The 20,155-nt window shown below is 35.8% G+C and overlaps 1 protein-coding gene across 2 annotated transcripts in view; it reads left to right on the top strand.

The window, feature by feature from the left end:
* The window catches only part of LOC111058796 (putative sulfiredoxin), a 101,109-nt gene extending 90,112 nt beyond the window's left edge, over window positions 1-10,997 (top strand). For both annotated transcript variants that reach the window (XM_039432607.1, XM_039432605.1), the window contains one exon: window positions 10,419-10,997. In XM_039432607.1, the coding sequence (XP_039288541.1) occupies window positions 10,419-10,628 (210 nt within the window). In that variant the 3' untranslated portion in view covers window positions 10,629-10,997. The remainder of the gene's footprint in view (window positions 1-10,418) is intronic.
* The last annotated feature ends 9,158 nt before the right edge of the window (window positions 10,998-20,155 follow it).

The raw sequence follows: 20,155 nt of genomic DNA on the forward strand, positions 1-20,155 counted from the left end.
TGTCAGAGTGATGGATACCCTCAGTTAGTTCAGTGTACCAGCAACTTATTGTTCATAATAAAAGATGAGAGATCACAATATGATGTAGAATGTTGAATTATTTGGTTGACATGAAGCCACTAGTTGTTATGTTACTCAACATATTTTGATTTCATATCACAATTAAATGTAATCGAAATAATAATTCATTTTTGACCTGATATAAGGATCACAGCCTTTTTACTATATCACAATAATAAAATCGGAACTATAAATCTCAACTCAATATGCCACTTCTCCCTGTTCATTTCCATTATGAAGTCAATCACAATATTAACTTATTCAAGTAATCATCCATTGGATATGAATGAAAGTGTGTTTATTATAACAGATAACATCTGCTAATTAATTAACTGTAACCGGTGCAGAACTCTCAAGGCTTCTCTTACAATGGGTAAACTTAATGACTAAGACACAATAACCAGGGCACAAGCTGGGATAAAAGATAAATTTATTACCCAATATATATATATATCGATAAGAATATCATTTGTCATCAACCCTCACAATTTCAGACAAGTTACAGGCAAGTTTCAACTAAAAAAGCATATATTTTAAACATAAAATCCATTAATGATTGAACTACACTCCATTAAAGATCAAATTAAATTCCATAAAAGAATCTAACTACATTCCATGAAAGATCAAACTAAAACCCATTGAAAGATCAAACTAACTTCATGAAAAATCGAACTTAATTCCATTAAACAAAATCAAAATAAATTCTATAGAAAATCAAATTGAGTTCCATTATTCTCAATCTACTTAATATGTGTCTCTCTGAGCACTACATAAAAGCAAAAGTTCCCAAAGATTGAAGCAAAACATCAACAACCAACATGATCAAGTTTTCTGTCCTAGGACTCCTCTTTCTCCTCTACTCAAGAATATCGAACACCTAATGTAAAGAAATTTCAATAATCTGCTCATCAAGTAAGCAAAACTGGGAGTAAGATAAACTCATAATAACCATAAAAGGGACAAACCTAAACAATCTAATAGTTATCAATAGCAAAACATTGCGTTACAGTGCAATCAATAGTTACAGTAAAATCTCGATTAACAAACAATTCACCTTCTAGGTAATCCGAAACACATTCAATAAAACAAGCTCATTATAGAAAGCAAGACTGGGAGTAAATAAAAATCATAATGGCAATAAAAGGGACAAACCTAAACAATCTACTAGTCATAAATAGCGCAACACTGCATTACTGAGCAATCAATAAGTTACAGAAAAAATCTCGATTAATAAACAATTCACATTCTACATAATACAAAACACATCTAATAAATCAAAACATATTTCTTCCTTAAGTTATATATGAAACATACTAAAAAATCTTGCCATCTCTCTCACTCTCTCTTTCTCTGTATACACTGGAATTTGATCGTAATAACTTTTGAAATAAATTTTGATAATCCTGGGTGATAGCGGGTAAAAAGCTTGTCTTAGAGTTTGAATAATAAATTTTGTAATGAACTGAGCAATGGATCTAATGAATTTCCATAGTTTATTAAACACTCACCCAAATGCACAATCAGAGTAAACGAAACCATAGCACCATACACCAGCACTGCTCAACTATGTCTGACCACAACTCTCAATCCAGCAGGTAAAATCAATTTCAAAATGCTAATAATCATGTACAGTAACGCTGTAGCCTGTACTAAGACAATAGGTGTCATCCAACACCAAATTACAGCGACTGCAATGGAAGAGACGGTGAGAGAGAGAGAGAGTGAGCGAGCGCACAGGAGCGAGTCACGCCACTCTGTGTTGTCAATTTATCAAGCAATATTCATCAATTATTGTTCTCACACTATTACATAACAAATAGTGAATATTTATGCTCTATCTCTCTTTCCCACTTCAAGACTTATTTCACCCCGAAATAAATCTTAATTCACTTTTTCAAAGTAATTATTCACACAAGGCATGTATAATGACACTACAGCTGTTGATTAATTCACACTCAGTGAATATTGATTTTCTGAAAAATAATCACAACAATCAGCACAAATAATAGTAATTGAATGAATTAATGCACCGTCAATAATAACTCATGATGATAGGCTGAGTAAAAATTAGATTCACTCTCCAGATGTGATCCAATCCCAAAACTAACAATACACAATCAAACTTAGCCTTACCCTATAAATCAAATCAAATCAAATTCAAATCAAATTCTTTATTTGCCATAATACAATACAATTTTTTTCAAAACAAAAACACAATTAAAAACTTAATTTAAACATTAACATGAAATAAATAATAATTCTTCTCAAAATTAGCTTATAGGCGTTGCCAGCAAAACCAGAGGTTTGTGTGCTGCAACGAGTATCAATCTTAGAAATCTTAACTTACAAAATTAATAAACCATTTAATCGATATATCAATATTGAGAAAAAAAAATAAAATGAAAATAAATAATAAACAAAAGGAGTGCTTTATTACAGAGATGGCTATAGGAAAAAACACCTGAATTAAAACAAAAATCTATATGGAGGTGACAAAAGATAAGGAGATCAATTATGAAAGAGGTGAGATACATTAACAGATCTTATCCATTCAACTATATTTCTTATGGATGACTTAGTTATATGTTTTACTAGAAAGTGTTGAGGTACCAAGTTAATAAGTTTATTGCTGATGTAAGTGAATTGTCTTCGGCAAACAGTTAAGTCAGTTCTATTTATAATATAGTTCGGTTTCGCTCGGAAGTTGTATGACATCATGTATGGTTTAAATATATTTTTACATTTATTCAGGTACAGTATTAATTTTTTTATATAGAGCTGCTTTACCGTTAGCACGGGGAACTCAACAAACAGAAGATTTGTTGGGTAGCGTCTGGGACGGCCAAGAGCGGCTTTTATTACATGTCTTTGCAATACGAGAATCTTGTTCATGTGCGTATCCAAGGCACCACCCCACACCCTGATTCCATACTGAAAAATGGACTGAGCATATGCCGAGTACACCAATTTCACTATATTCGCATCCCCGAGACCGCTCAATTTATGAAACTTGTATATGACATGTCTCAATCTTCTGCACAGACTATCAATGTGAGCATTCCACTTCAGATGACAGTCGAACATAACGCCTAAATATTTAATTACATTCACTTTTTCTAACGAGCTGCAACCACAGTCCTCGTGCCTCACCCGTTGATATGCGTAATAGGCGCAGTCAGGGGAGTGAATTTTAATACCCGTATGTGACCCTTCCCGGGGGGCTGATCTCACTGAGGGTGAGAAGGCCATGTAAACGCTTTTCTTTGCATTCAGAGTTAATGAATGTTGATCCAGCCATGACTTCACAATAGCCAGACCCGATTCTGTCAATCGCTCCACCTGCCTCCAATCTGGTCCGGTGAAAACCAAGGCAGTATCATCGGCAAAAGATATAGTAGTACAGTTATTAATATTTATTTTTAAGAGATCATTAATGTATATCAAAAATAATATCGGTGAGAGGACTGTACCCTGGGGAAGGCCAAACCCAGTCAATATCATGAAACTTGTTTTTTCATTTAGAGTGAGTACCTGAGATCTATTTTGCAAGTAGCTTTCAAATAATTTTAGAACTGTCCCTCTAAAACCTATACTTTCCAACTTATTCAGAAGGGACCTGTGAGGGATGGTATCATAGGCTTTTGCTAAATCCAGGAATACTGCTAAAGTTTTTTTGTTGCTCTGAAAGTTATCTGTAATTATCCTAACTACATTTGTCATAGCATCCTCAGTTGATTTGCCCTCTTGGAAACCGAATTGATTCTCAGCTAAAAATTTATATTTATTAAGGTATTCTAGCAATCGTCGTTTTATAAGTTTTTCAAATATTTTAGATAGATTGCTTATCAAACTGATTGGGCGATAGTTTTCGGGAGCCTTTCTGTCACCTGATTTGAATAGAGGAACTATTTTTGCTATCTTGAAATGAGAAGGAAAATGACCCAATTCAAAACATTTGTTGAATAACACTGACAATGGCTTCGCTATAATATCAGCAATATTCTTCAAACATACATTACCCAGTCCATCCACCCCCGGGGACGAGCCAGATTTCAAGTTTCTGATGATAACTAATACCTCATCGGAGCTCGTTGGACGCATGAAGAATGAATGTGGACTGTCCGCCGCTAAACAACGTAAACGTTGTGCCTCCACTGAGTGTTGTACAATATCGATTCTTTCAGCATAAGTTCTCCCCACTCCAGCAAAATAACTATTTAAAATATCTGGATCAATATTGGGCGGTTTATTTGCACGTTGGATGTCTAGAATTTCTTCTATGCAATTCCAAGTTTTTTTACTATTTCCTTTAGAATTAGAGATTATGGTTTTGTAATGCTCAAATTTAGTTTTTCTTATAAGTTTATTTAATAAATTTCTATATGTTTTGTACCTAGATTGTAATTCAATATTGAATGGCTGACTGTTTAGTTTTTTATGCAATTTATCACGCTCTCTAATGGATCTTATCAGCCCCGGAGTTATCCATTTTTTCAGTGGTCTATTTTTATTTTTTATTTTTATCTGTTCACTAGCTGATTTAATATTGCTTATTAACTTACTACAAAATTTATCAATCTTATCATCTAAGTCTATATTTTGATCATTGATGGAAATTTCATTTCCCCAACTTTCTTTTTGTAGCCCTTCTATCAATTTCTTATAATTAATTTTTTCTGTGAAGACCTCTCTTACTTCTTTAAAAAATGTGTTTGGATTTCTCACGTGAAAAGTAGTACAGAAATGATCAGTAATATAGGTTTTCTGTATAGAGCTTATTACATTATCTTCTTTAAAATTTACATTTCTCCAAAATATGTGATCAATACATGTTTTTGTTTTACATGAAATTCTAGTTGGCTTATTCACAAGAGATCTTAGACCATACATCTGCATAAGGCTACTATATTCATTTGCTAGATTACTATTACGCAAAATATCTATGTTTAAATCTCCAATCAAAAGAATATTTTCTGTCTCATGAATGTCAGACAGACTTGCATCTAGCTCATTCAGAAAAAGATCGATATTAGAGGATGGAGACCTGTAAATTGCAAATAATGTTATGAAGTGGTTGAAAGCTTTTAATCTAATCGGAATTATATCTGCCTCTGAATTTTCGTAGTTGAGATAATCTACGTCAATGCTATTTTTCACAAAAATACATAATCCGTTACTCCTGTTTAGTTGCCCCGGCTTATCTATAACTCTATAGCCATCTAAACTGTAATCAAAAACTTTATCATCAGTCATCCACGTTTCCGTAAGAATTATTACATCGTAATTTATTTTACAGTTTTCTAAGACGTATACAAACTCATCAAAATTTTTCCCCAAACTCCGTATATTCATATGTATTACATTAAAAGCTTCAATAGAATCTGTTGTTGCATCTATATGAAAATAGGGCTCAAAACTAAAAATATCATCACTCTCAATTGTATCAAAACACTCCAAATCGATCACCTCATCAAAGCTATACTCATTATTCATCAATAACCCAAAAGAAAAGAAAATAGAAGAACAAAAAAGTGAAACAAGACAAGATTTTAAATTTTAAATAAGGTTCAAAATTTTAAATAAGGGAAATAATATGAAACCTAATAGGAAAATACAGTCAATAAAACCAATGCACTGCGCAGTAATAAATTTCAAATAAGGGAAATAATATGAAACCTGATAGGAAACAGTAAGTAAAACCAATGCACTGTGCAATAATAAATTAAGAAAACATTCACATTGACGATCTAATTATTATATTCGTTCAAGTCCTCTTCGTTCATGATTCTTTTTGTTCGAGAATGTTCACTTTTTTTGACAAAAATTTTACAATCACGAACCCAGACGAAAGTAAGCTTTTTATTTATTTTTAGACTTTTAGCTTTACCTAGTAATCGTTTGTAGTAGGGTGAGAGGTGTTCATTCACGTAGACGTCTGATCTGGGTAGCTTGTTGCATATATCGGTGGACTTGATGCCTTTCATTTTCCTTGCCGCGGCGATCCATTCAATTTTCTTACTCCTGGAACTGAATTTCGCCACGATAGAAGAAGATCCTTTGCAGTATAACCGCAGAATATCTGGAAAAAATAGAATTCTCATGAATTTGATTTTATAAATTTTTATTAATGTAATTCTCTTCCACAGACTAGGAGCTTGGCGATAGCAGTTAACCAGTTGAGATAATGTTTATCTTTATCAGCACAAGTAGCTTTTCGATCCAACATAGAATTACTTCCGATTGAAATAATAAAAATTTTATTCCAATTTATAAAAGTCCTCCAAATTTATTTTCAAGTGAAATATTAAAAAAATTCGGGTTAAAGAAAGGAGATGGGGCCGTACCAGTACACTGGGCTATTGTTCCAAAAAGGTTCAACCTTCAACTCTTGACTATCACATTCTATTGTCCTCTGATTCTGCTTCATTACCCTCATTAGTGGCCTGACTGGCCCTGTCTGCTTTATTGAAGGCAGTTTTAGCTGGTAGGGACTCATCTATTACTTTGCACCTCACATCCATTACTTGTATTTTCTAAAATTCATTATTGAATCTAGATCAGTGATCAAGTACTTGTTATTGAATTAATCCAATGGTTCATTCGATGAAACTCAACTAGCTCACAAGCTATATACAGACTGACTTGAGTTACATACAATTTTTGGTTACACACCATGTGCGCTATTCATCAGCTGATGATATGTGTATTATATTTATTTGTATGAATATAATAATCATATGATCAAATATATGTATAATATGATAATTATAACATCATCTTATGGAAAGCGATCGGCATGTGTTTGTGCTCATCTATTTAGTCAGGCTAAGTTTGATTGTGTATTGTTAGTTTTGGGAGTGGATCACATCTGGAGAGTGAATCTAATTTTTACTCAGCCTATCATCATGAGTTATTATTGACGGTGTATTAATTCATTCAATTACTATTATTTGTGCTGATTGTTGTGATTATTTTTCAGAAAATCAATATTCACTGAGTGTGAATTAATTAACAGCTGTTGTGTCATTAGACACGCCTTGTGTGAATAATTACTTTGAAAAAGTGAATTAAGATTTATTTCGGGGTGAAATGAGCCTTGAAGTGAGAAAGAGAGATAGAGCATAAATGTTCACTATTTGTTAATCTGTTAGGTTGCTCTCTCCGGCGCTGTGTAGTAGTTGTCTCCTTTCGAGGCTTGGTCTGCTTCCTCACCTCCTCCTGTTTACAGCTCGTTGTCTCTGTTGAGCACTCTTCTCCTCGAACTTTATTCGTTCATAATCCTTGATAAGAGTAGCAAGTCGTCAATGATGTACACTTCAGCCTCCCTGATGTAGAGCTTGTAGCATGGTAAAAGATTTTTATACAAACCCTGTACCTGGCTCCTCTCTGAAAAACCACCTCTTCTCATCAGTGTTAGCTTCTCCTCGACATAGTCATCTATCAGCTTGCCTTCTCTCTGCCACCTGTCAAGAATTCCATTCTCAAGATCCTCCTCATAATTAGGTGGATAGTAACGAGACCGAAAGTCTCTCAGGAAGTAATCCCAGTGTCTCCACTGTTCCTCATCCATAAGGAACATCTCCCCGCTAGCATTTCAGGTAACGCTGGAAATAACTTTCTGCCAGACAAGCCACACAACTTTCTTGCAGCTCCTCGAGCCACTCCATAAAACTTGGAGCATCTCCGCTCCCATCATATGAGAGCCGCCACCCTTGAACCTTGTCACACATGGCACCTGGGTCCATACAGGATGTAGCAGGCACCGCTGGTCTGGTAGGTTACATCAATACATGCCTAGGCATGTTATTGTGCCTCTCTGGCAATGAAATCTGATCATTGTGTCAAAAGTTATGAGTGATTGAAATTTTGATTCTTGAGGTGTTATGCGCGCCTGTCCACTAAATTGAAAGCATTTAATGGGTAATTCTCACAGAACATGATCAAATGATATCATATCATGTTGCGAAATCTGAATGTGATGACAATGTAGTTGCTGCTGATGATTGAAGCTAACACTTATGTGTTTCCAAAATACAAGGAGCATTGTTGTCAGGTTTACCTGGAAATCTATATGAGATAGAGCGCTCTACTTGTAGAGCACAAAATTATGCCCAGAGGAATTTTGAATTATACATTTCAATGTTAACAATCGGAAGATACTGTTGATCAAAAACTAAAATTTCTTAAAATTTTATTTATTTTTGAAAAATTGTAACTCATCACCTATACAATGAAGATAGTAAATTCCGAATGATCTCATATTATTAGGAATTTTAATATAATTAAAATTCATAATATTAGGCATTATTCTCTAATAAGGTGAGAGCAAATTTTTAGCCCATTGTGTATCTAGCACAAGGAAATTCTCCATGAAATACTTGGTTCTGAACTTCTCCTATGTATTCAAACATTATATTGAAAAATCAGTACTACAATATAAAATGCAAGCACCAATGTAGCCTATATAGTGACTGGACTACTACTGTAGTTTGAAATTTGAATTTCAGTTATCAAGGGGAAAAAATAGAAGTTACTAATAAATATAAATATTTGGGAGTAGAATTTAGTGGTTCAGGTCGGTTTGTAAATTTTTGTAAATTAGTTCTGAGTAAGGCAAAGAGTGTGACCGCTTGTGTCATGGGAGTTCTGGGTAAAGCTAATTCTGAGTCTTGGGACAGTAAAATGAAGTTGTATGAGGCTATGGTGCTGCCCACTGTCCTATACGGCTCTGAAATCTGGGCTCTAGGATATCTGGATTTGATAGAGAAGGCATAGTTACAGTTTTTTAAGAGACTTCTACTATTGAATAAGTACACACCTAGCTTTGCTTTAAGACTTGAAACTGGAAGGTTGAGGTTGTCACATATAATTTTTCGTCAAGCATTGAATTTTTATATCAACGTTTTGAAAATGCCATCTCATAGATATCCAAAAATGTGTATGAATAAACTGTTAGACTTAAGCACTAATGATAATAGAATAAATGAGAATAGAAACAACTGGATTAATCTAATAAAAGAACAAATGTCTCTTGCTAACTTGAGATACTTTTTAAATGTAGATTTCACTATATTGGAGAAAGAAAGTGACTATATTATTAGGAAACATGCAAGAGCTTTGTATATGGCAGATATAAGTAAAGCAATAGAGTCCAGATCTTTTCCTGGTTACATAGTTTTAAATCCAAATTTCATTTTAGGGGACCAGCTAGGATGTATCATGTAATTTTCTAGAGTCAGATGCATAACACAATTGCGGATGGCAACGCAGATGAGTATGTATTTGTTTATGGATGGAAGTGGCACCTTTTTTGATTGTACTATCTTATGCCCTCTATGTAATTTTCAAGAGGAAGAGAGTCTGTTTCACTTTCTTATTAGATGTCCCATGTACAATGATATCCGGCGATATCTGGCCAAATACTCTGTTAACATTGTTCAGGATGAAGATAAAGTTTTGATTCTCTTGTCGAATCTAAACAGAGATAAAATAAATGATATCTATTTTTATACTAGTGCAGCTATTCGGATAAGATGAACAATATTAAGTTTAACTGGATGATATGGTGTAGCTTGTACTTGAATCCACATTATTGATTGATTGTTATTTTTCGAATTTAATATGTTTTATTGCAACCTCCAATATTAGCGTTGTTGTTTATTTCCATGTTATTTTTTCCATGTATTTTTGCAACTCATTTGTGTAACATTATGTTGAACAAATTAAATGATTTATTCATTTATTTATTTATTTACTAGTGTAGTTGCAGAAATAAGTATCATGAACTTGGCATTTAAATCAATTTAAAAAATACAACTCACAAATGCTGTTTCCGATTAAAAAATTCAATAATTTTCCGGGTGGGGGATGACAAACGGGGGGGGTCCCCTGGACGACCACCCCAAAATCGCAAATTGCCCCCCCCCCCCACCCAGATCAGGGTCCTGGATCTGCGCCTGTCAGTGATCATATTGATTTATTCTCCCTTAATTGGTTTTACCACTTATTGTAACTGTAATAAATTAAAAATTGAATGAGCTACAAATCGAACACATTCACATTATTTTCCTATTTGCTTTTACAGTAAAAACTTTCATTTTCAATGAACTTCCTACTTCGACTTAGATTCGCAGTTCAAGTGGGGACAAGGCTTGTATGATTTTGCTCTCTTTTTTAGCACATCAATAAAATACAATTATCATATTTAAGCCAAAATATATAGACAATTTTTTATTTATAATTCATCAAATACTGTAATAAATACTGCACAATAATCATTATCAAACATATGGAAAAGTTGCAATTTTTGTCCACTTATTCAAAAATTTTCTAATGCAAGCACGTAAAATTTGCAACAGAATGCAGAGGAGAGCAGCAGAGTGCCTCCTATTGATGTTTTATGGATCAAAGGACGGGAAGGAGGGGACTACTACTACTCGTTTGGAGGCTGCCATCGCTACGAGGCTCACAAGAGGTTGAACAGACCAACTATTCAAGCAAAGCTTGTCAAATCGACCGTCATGGATCTCAGGCATTACCTAGGTGGATCCACGCCTGATTTGAAATGACATTCTATACAGAAACTACCTATAATAATGAATTGATTAATTTTTCAGAGGTAAACTTTATTTATTATGGACTTGTATGTTAAGGTGTAGCTGAGTATTGAATACTGTTCTGGCCAGAGAACTCAAATTGTAGTGCCAGAATGCCAGACTGTATCTCTGCCAATAGCAGGCTTGTGTTTGCATCGGCGCAGACCGTCCTGCTTGCTTGGCATTGTGGATTTTTTTGAAAGTCTTCTGTCTTGTCTCGTGGGCCCATTGTCTTGCAAGACAAAATTGTGTTTCTCTGTTATGTAATTTTCGATCGGAAATTTCTTGTAAATTGTTTGAGTGTCGTGTGTGTGAATTATGAATATAACAGCGTAAATAGTATTGAATTTAATTAATTTGAATCGGATTTGAATTTATAAAGAATCCAGTTTGAGCTTTGTTCAAAACACAGTGCATAGCCTGCAAGTTGAACACAGAATCAACGAGAAGGCAGCCCGTAAGCAATAACCTGTCTATTCCCAGATTTTGTCCCACCCTGAACATGACCAAAACACCCAATAAAGGCTTCGAAGGGCGAGTAGTCAAGATTGAAATAAATTTGGTGTGTTTTTGCTCTTTTTTATTGTTCATTAATGCAGAGTTTAACTGTACAAGTAACCTGGCTCAAATTGAAGATTAAATTTTGCCCCTTGTTTGTATTTGATTATATAAATAGTAAATTACAGTCCTCTGGTAGCTCTAGCCTGAGCTTTGTTCAGAACATTTTATGATCCTGCCAAGCCGGGATAAATTTAAATTTGTAATTTGTTGATTAGTTCACACACATTGGATGTAAGCAGTTTCGTATTTGTCCAATGTTGGCATTTTGAGAATGGTCTGATCCATGCTCAACTTAAGTTTGTTGTAGCCTTGTTCTAAGAGCAAGGTTTCTTGTCAATTTGTATTTGTCTGAAATTAAATTTATTTCAGTTAAAATTATAATTTCCTAAAACTAGGCTCATTGTGCTCTTTTTTAGGAATTTGTTTGTTTGTTGGAATTTGTATGGTCCATTTTTATACATGTTTATTGAAGGTTAATCACCAGCATGATTTTGTTTGTTCAATTCAACAAGTTATTGTTTGTTTGTGAGTTGTTGGAAGAACATTATCTAATCATATAGTTTTGTTTTCAGCAATAACTTATCTTGTGAATTGATAATCAAAGTTTAACTTTGATAACTTACTAACTCGTGATTCTTCCTTTCATCTAGTTTTGAACTCATTCTTGTTTTATTGTCTGTTGTTTGTATTGTTGGGGCTGAATTGTTTTGTGTATGAGTTCAAGATGGAGGAAAAATTACAGGAACAAATCAGGGTGCATCGCGCTAAACTGGAACAATTGTATGCCAGATTGCAAAGAATTTATGACCTGTCTAAAAATGTCTCTGATCCAAAAGTTGCTGAGCAATTTTCAATCTTGTATCCTTGGGTGTCTCAGACCATTCCAGATTATCAAAAGACAGAATTAGTGGTTAATGAGTTGGAACTTGAGTTGAATAAAGATCATGTTGTAGCATTCAATGACTCACACCTAGATCTGTTTCAGTATATTGAAGTAGCGGCTAACACTCTCAAACAGAAAGAGGCGACTGTCGCTATTGCTCAATCTTTGGCAGCTACAGCAGCTAGTTCACAGCTGGTCGTGTCCGAGTCGGTACTGCCTAAAATCGACCTTCCGAAATTTGATGGGAACCAGACTCAATGGTCGGTGTTTTATGAACTATTTAAGGCATTGGTACATGACAACAAGAATTTGAACAATCAGCAGAAGGTCCAATATCTTGTAAGTAGACTTACTGGACAAGCATCAAATATTTGTCGTCATTTGCCACCATTGGCTAACAATTATCAAATAATTTGGCAGGCATTATTGACCTGCTATAACGATCCATGGGCGCAAGTCGATGCCTATTTCAAACAAATTTTTGAATTTCGTCCAATAAAATCAGAATCAAAGGCAGGTTGTATTGCGATTTTGGATGGGTTTTGCAGTTCAATCAATGCATTGAAGAGATTGCAACTCACTGATTTGTCAGACTCGATATTCCTCTATCATGGCTTGAGATTGCTGGATCCAAGTTCTCATAGAAATTTTGAATTGGCCGTCCATGACAAGGCTATGCCAACTTATACCGATTATGTCAAATTCATTGAAAAGCAAATTAAGACTCTTCCTTCTGATGAGAAACTGACTGAATCGTTTAATATGAAGCACAAAAAGGATAATAAATCAAAGGTGTTTGTGGTTCGATCTAATGATTCATCTAATGATGCATCTAGTAAAAATCCCAATTGTCTGAAGTGCTCAAAACCGGGTCATCAGTTAGTAGATCGTGCAAGTTTCTTGAAAATGACTCCTTGGGATCGTTATTGTTTGATTAAAGGAAAGTTTTGTTGTTTTCGTTGTCTTGATGTGGATCATTTGAGTAGAAATTGTTGTAGTAAAACTCAGTGTGCTCAATGTCGAGAATCTCATCATTCTTTATTGCACTTTTCCAGATCAAGTTCCAATGAAGGTGTTGCGTCCTTGTCGAACTCCAAGGCAGGTGGCACATCACCTATTAGTTGTTGTTCTACATCCAACAATGTAGAAAATTCGACCATTGTGTTGTCGACCATCACTGCACATGTTCAAGATTGTAATGATCAGCTTTGTGATGTTCGTTTCTTGGTTGACACCGGGAGTCAGTGTCATTTTGTTACAGCCAAATTGTGTCAGCGTTTGAGACTACCATTCCAGCCCATGAAAACCATTGTTCGTGGATTCGGTGGTAGTACTAGTGAAGTTCAAGGTCGTACTTGTGTGTCGATTCAGTCAAAGTTGGATCCTACCATCAAGTTTTCGATGGATGCCACAGTGGTAGATAAAATCATCGACAAGTTGTGAAATTGACAGATCCAAACTTCATCATCTTGAAAATCTCACACTGGCTGACGACAAATTCTACCTTCCTAGTAGAATAGATGGCATCATTGGTGCGGAGTTACTTCCTCACTTGCTACGTGGGAGTCCTAGTACAGGTGAATCGCACGAATTGATGACTGTTAATAGTGTCTTTGGTCACATTCTGATGGGGAGAGCGCCGATTCTGACTCCAACAACGAATGTGTCGAATTGTTTTACAGCCATCTGTAGTCCATTCGTTAGTAGTCCATCGTTGGATAGTTTTGTGGAACATTTTTGGGAGTTGGAATCGTGCCCTGCACCAAGCTGTCAACTGAAACTGGAAGAGTTGGAGTGAGTGTGAGGTAAATTTTCAGAAGTCTGTACATCGTGTGAATTCTGGTCGTTTTGTTGTTGCCTTGTCATTTGCGGAGCCGCCCAGCAGCTTGGGAGATTCGTATGCTATCGCCGAATGCAGACTGTTGACTTTGGAGAGACGACTAGAGCTTGACAGCAATACTCGTATTTCATATCATGAAATATTGATCGATTACCTATGTCAGGGTCACATGTTGTTTGTAGCAGATCAGACAGACCGAGGTGGTTACTACATACCGCATCACGCCATCGTGAAAGCAAGCAGCACTACCACGCCCATCCAAATTGTATTTGATGCTGGTTCCAGAACATCATCTGGTTTGTCATTGAACCAGGTTCTTCATGCTGGTCCCAAATTGCAGACTGACATTTTTGTTTTGTTAGTTAATTTTCGTTTGTTCCCAATCGCACTAACTGCCGACATTAAACAAATGTATCGACAGATATTAGTGGAGGATTCCTGCCGTCATTATCAGCGTGTATTGTGGAGATTTTTGCCAGAGGATCCAATCGAAATTTATCAGCTCATTGTGTTGTTTTTGGTGTTTCAAGCTCTCCATATTTGGCGCTTCGCACTGTCCACCAGCTTGTAGAGGAGGATGGAAATTGTTTTCCAGCAGCCAAGGCGAGAATACCAAAAGACATGTTCATGGACGACTTAGTCACATCTGTCGCCACAGAGTCAGAGGCCGCGGTACTGTATCGTCAGTCCAAGCAGCTGTTTGAGGGAGGAGGTTTCTCGCTCACAAAGTGGACTTCAAATTCACCATCAATGTTGGAGAAATTCTCAGAGGAAGAGAAATCGTTTTTGTACAAGGATTTCGAAGCAGACAACTCCTTGGCTATCTTGGGATTGAATTGGCAACCTAGTACTGATCTGTTTCAGTTTTCAGTCAAGAGTGGTGAGGTCGTTGCTACTAAGTGTTCTATTCTGTCAGTGATGGCTCGTATCTATGATCCACTTGGTCTCTTGTCACCGTTTACATTATTTCTAAAATGTCTTGTCCAGAAACTGTGGAGATTAGGAGTGGATTGGGACGAGAAGCCGCCTGAGTCTATCTGCACTCTTTGGGAGAATTGTCAAAAAGAGTTGCCTCTATTGTTGAAATTTGCTGTTCCACGTCACGTTGGTTTGTTTCAGGATTCTCACATCAGTTTGATTGGTTTTTGTGATGCATCATTGTCTGGTTACGGTGCAGTTATCTATGTGAAGTCACAGAAGGAGAGCGAGGAGCCAAGAGTTGTATTATTGTGTTCAAAGTCCAAGGTAGCACTATCTAAAGTTGTTTCAATACCTTGTTTGGAGTTGTGTGCTGCACTCTTGTTGGCAGAACTCATGAATTCAGTGGTCACTATTATTAGTGAACGTTGTCATGTGTCTCGTATTGTCACACTCTCTGATTCTACAGTCACCTTGTGTTGGATTAATGCTCCATCCGCGAAATGGCAAACTTTTGTTGGTAATCGTGTCGCAAAAATACAGGATTCTTGTATACAGGGGTGGATGCATGTTGCCGGAATTGAAAATCCTGCTGACTGTTTGTCTAGAGGTTTATCACCAGTTGAGCTTGTGAACTTTCCAATGTGGCTCTCAGGTCCATCATGGATAGCAGAGGATGAATGCGATTGGTCCATTTGAACTCAAATGGAAGAGATAGTGGATCCACCGGAGGCGAAAAAACCATCAGTGTTGACAGTCACAAAATCTCCTGATTGTAACAGCAATGCAATATATTCATTGATTGGTCATTGTTCGGATTATGGTCGTCTTTTGAGAATTGTAATTCTTGTTCTCAAATTCTTACGAATATTACCCCAATCAGAAGAATCAGATTTCGATGTTGCTGAGAGGTATCTATGTAAAGTGGTACAGAAGATACATTTTTCATCTGAATTTGTGCAATTAGAGAAGGGAGAAGATTGTTCTATGCGCCTACATCGCCTGTCTCCATTCATTGATAGAGGTGTGGTTCACATTGGCGGTCATTTGTCTCATGCTGGACTTGAATTTGAGACTTGTCATCAGATGATCTTACCAAAATCCGACGCTTTTGTATCGATGTTAATTGATTATCATCACAAGAAGAATTGTCATGCTGGACCTTCGTTATTGTTGTCCTTGATCAGACAGAAATTCTGGATACTGTCTGCTCGCTCTATTATTCGTATTTGTGTCTTTAAGTGTAATCGTTGTTTCCATATTCAACCTAGTAACAAAATTATATCCACTTCCAACTTAATAGTTGTTGTGATTGTTGCATTTTTTCTTTTGTGTTGTTTTTTGGTGTTGGTGTTTTGTTTTTTTGGCATGTCTGGATTTTTCCTTTTCTTGGTATTTTCAGTTTTGTAACTTGGCTGAAAAATAGTTTTTCAGAGGCGGGGGTATGTTCTGGCCAGAGAACTCGAATTGTAGCGCCAGAATGCCAGACTGTATTTCTGCCAATAGCAGGCTTGTGTTTGCGTCGGCGCAGACTGTCCTGCTTGCTTGGCATTGTGGATTTTTTTGAAAGTTTTCTGTCTTGTCTCATCGGCCCATTGTCTTGCAAGACAAAATTGTGTTTGTCTGTTATGTAATTTTCGATCGGAAATTTCTTGTTAATTGTTTGAGTGTCATGTGTATGAATTATAAATATAACAGCGTAAATAGTATTGAATTTAATTAATTTGAATCGGATTTGAATTTATAAAGAATCCAGTTTGAGCTTTGTTTAAAACACATTGCATAGCCTGCAAGTTGAACACAGAATCAACGAGAAGGCAGCCCGTAAGCAATAACCTGTCTATTCCCAGATTTTGTCCCACCCTGAACCTGACCAAAACACCCAATAGTAGACGGATAACCCGGATACTGCGAGACTTTTTTATGACTTTTCCCCCCCTCCCCCCTTCCCCCCGCACCCATTCTACCTTCCCCTGCTCCTGCCGCACCTCTCCCGCCCCCGCCCCCTTAGAAGAACCTCTCTCTCTCTCTCTCTCTCTCTCTCTCTCTCTCTCTCTCTAGAAGAAGAAGAAGAAGAAGAAGAGGAAGAAGAAGAAGAAGAAGAAGAAGAAGAAGAAGAAGGAGAAGAAGAAGGAGAAGAAGAAGAAGGAAGAAGAAGAAGAGAAGAAGAAGAAGGAGAAGAAGAAGAAGAGAAGAAGAAGAAGAAGAAGAAGAAGAAGGAAGAAGAAGAAGAGAAGAAGAAGAAGAGAAGAAGAAGAGAAGAAGAAGAAGAAGAGGAAGAAGAAGATGATAATGATGATTCTCTCTCACACTTTCTCTAGGTGGAAGAAGAAGGAGAGGAAGAAGACTCTAGTTATGCTCCATTTAATCTATAGATAGTCACGGTCTATTTCAATTAGTCTATTACTGACAGATTTAAGTGAAATGTCCTTGGAAGTAGAATATGGAGAATGAGAAATTCAATGACTCTAGTGCTGACAGATTAAAGTGAATCTATTTTGGATGTAGAAGAATGGAGAATGAAAAATCCAATGACTCTCCTGCTGACAGATTAAAGTGAATCGAGTTTGGAGGGATAGAAAGGTTACTATCAACAAGTGAAACAATAGATCTTACTGACAGATTTAACTGAAACATCTTACTTCCAATTGTGAGATTTTTACTGTGGAGAAGAAGAATGAGAAATCCAAGACTCTCCTACTGACAGATTTAACTGAAACATCTTACTTCTAACTGTGTGATTTCAACCAAAGTGAATCGAGTTTGGAAGGAGAATGAGAAATTCATTTCATCTTACACCCAGATTTAACCGAGTCATCTTTGTCTAACTGACGGATTTAAGTGAAACAATAATAATCATATTCAAAAAATTTATCATGCTATCATAGAGAGAACAGAGAAGAAATAGTCACTTTCAAAAAGAGGAAAGGAGAAGAATAGGAAGAAGTGTGAGAATAGAGAAGAAGTACTCGCTTTCTTTCAACCAAAGTGAATCGAGTTTGGAAGTAGAAGAAGGAGAATGAGAAATTCAATAGCTCTACTGTTGACAGATTAAAGTGAATCGTGTTTGGGAGGAGAGCTTCAACTGAAACATTTTTGTCCAACTGACAGATTTAACCAAGACATCTTTCTCTAACTCACAGATTTAAGTGAAACAATAATCACATTCAAAAAATTTATCATGCTATCATAGAGAGAACAGAGAGGAAGAGGAAGAAGTAGTGGAAAGGAGAAGTGTGTCTAACTGTCAGATTTAAGTGAAACGATATAATAACAAGCATCCAAAGAGAGGAAGAAGTATGAGAACATAGAAGAAGAGGAAGAAGAACGGGGAAGAATAGTAAGAAGTAGAAAATGAGAAGTGTGTCTAACTGTCAGATTTAAGTGAAACAATAATCACATTCCATCACGTACAATAGCTTCCAAAGAGAAGAATGAGAGGAAGAAGAAATACACTCGAGTACAAGTCAAATTGCTAATTGCTTCTCACAACACTATTTGCGTGGTGAAATGAAAGTGACAGGCTTTTTCTTAAGGAAATAACAGATCTGAGGCAAGCATCTAACTGACAGATTTTAACTGAATCGTTATTCCTCTCTATGGACTTGTCATTACAGCAATGACGAGTGGGAATCTAAAACAAGTCAAGTAATACTGACAGATTTAAGTGATTCAGCCAGCAACACTACTCTCTCTCTTCTCACAACATCATTTGTATGGAGAAATGAAAGTGACAGGCTTTTTCTTAAGGAAATAACAGATCTGAGGCAAGCATCTAACTGACAGATTTTAACTGAATCGTTATTCCTCTCTATGCACTTGTCATTGCAGCAATGGCAAGTGGGAATCTAAAACAAGTCAAGTAATACTGACAGATTTAAGTGATTCTGAAATCTCACTATTGGCTTGGAAACCATTCTTATCAACTCTCCTTCTCACTTCATCTAATGGAAGAGATTTAATTTGATCTTACTGTTATTATTTGTGGTAAGTTTTTAAAGGAGCAGTCATAAGAAGCTTCACAATAGTTCTGCATCACCAAAATCAGAGTTGAAGCAAAATTAGATGAAGTTGCACTGATGTAAAGATGTTGTGAAAGCAGCGGTATGATTGTAGAAAGCAGATACCCATATTTGCAGATAGCAATATAGATGAAATTTTAATGATAGTACTTGAGCAAAGTGCATAATTACATTGAAGTGAAACAAAAAATCAGCGCTTCTGTTGATACACATGAGATGCAGTAACAAGAAAGATTTTCATCTCAAGAGATGTTCAATCAAATAGGAGAAATGTAAAAGTTCAAATAAAATCCGTATATTGTTAAATGTAGAGAAAATACAAATGATTGAAAATCACATATCAATCATAATATTCTAGAGGGACATCAAACTCTCCATTCATGGAGAGTGAGCATGAGGAGAAAAGAATAATATTATTGATATGACAGTGAATGACTACTTATTTAGAGATAAGGCAGAATTAGAGATAACACAGTTTGAGAAAGTACTAAAAGGCGATTGTTAAAAATGAAAAGCAAGTAACAAATTTGAGTAACAAATTAAGACTGGTAGTAATATTATGGAAGTAGATTCAGATAGAACTTTTTTCTATCAAAGGAAAAATGAAAGCTATTGATTATAGTTATATTTGAGTAATTATGCAAGTAGGTATTTAGATAAGTGTAAGACAACCTTGATGTATCCAAGTCAAATGAACGTCATGATTCAGATTAAGTTGCACAAGTGGCTATTGTTGAGAGATGCATATAAGCTACAACTAGTTTTTTGAAAGCCACAGAGACATTCGGGGAACAGCAACTAGCAGAATTTGAAAATACAAATTTGAGAGAGAAACTTGAGTGTATTTGACTTGTGACCACAATCCCTTACACTGTCGAAGTCAAAAGATACTACTTCCAAGCCAAATGAACGTTGTGATTCAGATTAAGTTGGTGAAAGCACAAGTGGCTATTGTTGAGAGAAGCAAAGCGATTATCTAATTTCATGTGAGATGCATATCTAGCTAGAACTAGTTTTTTGAAAGCCACAGAGACAATCGGGGAACAGCAACTAGCAGAATTTGAAAATACAAATTTGAGAGAGAAACTTGAGTGACTTGTAATCACAATCCCTTACACTTGGGAGATTTGTCTATCAAGAGGAATAATTTGTGTCAAATGCTATAAGGAACATAGATTCTCTATCAATTGTGTTTCTGTCACAAGCAAGGAAAACCTTTTATGGAATACTGTAATAACACCGCAATGCTGGAAAATTAAGATTACAATATGATGAA

The sequence above is a fragment of the Nilaparvata lugens genome, chromosome 7, assembly GCF_014356525.2.
Source record: "Nilaparvata lugens isolate BPH chromosome 7, ASM1435652v1, whole genome shotgun sequence".
Lineage (NCBI taxonomy): Eukaryota > Metazoa > Arthropoda > Insecta > Hemiptera > Delphacidae > Nilaparvata > Nilaparvata lugens.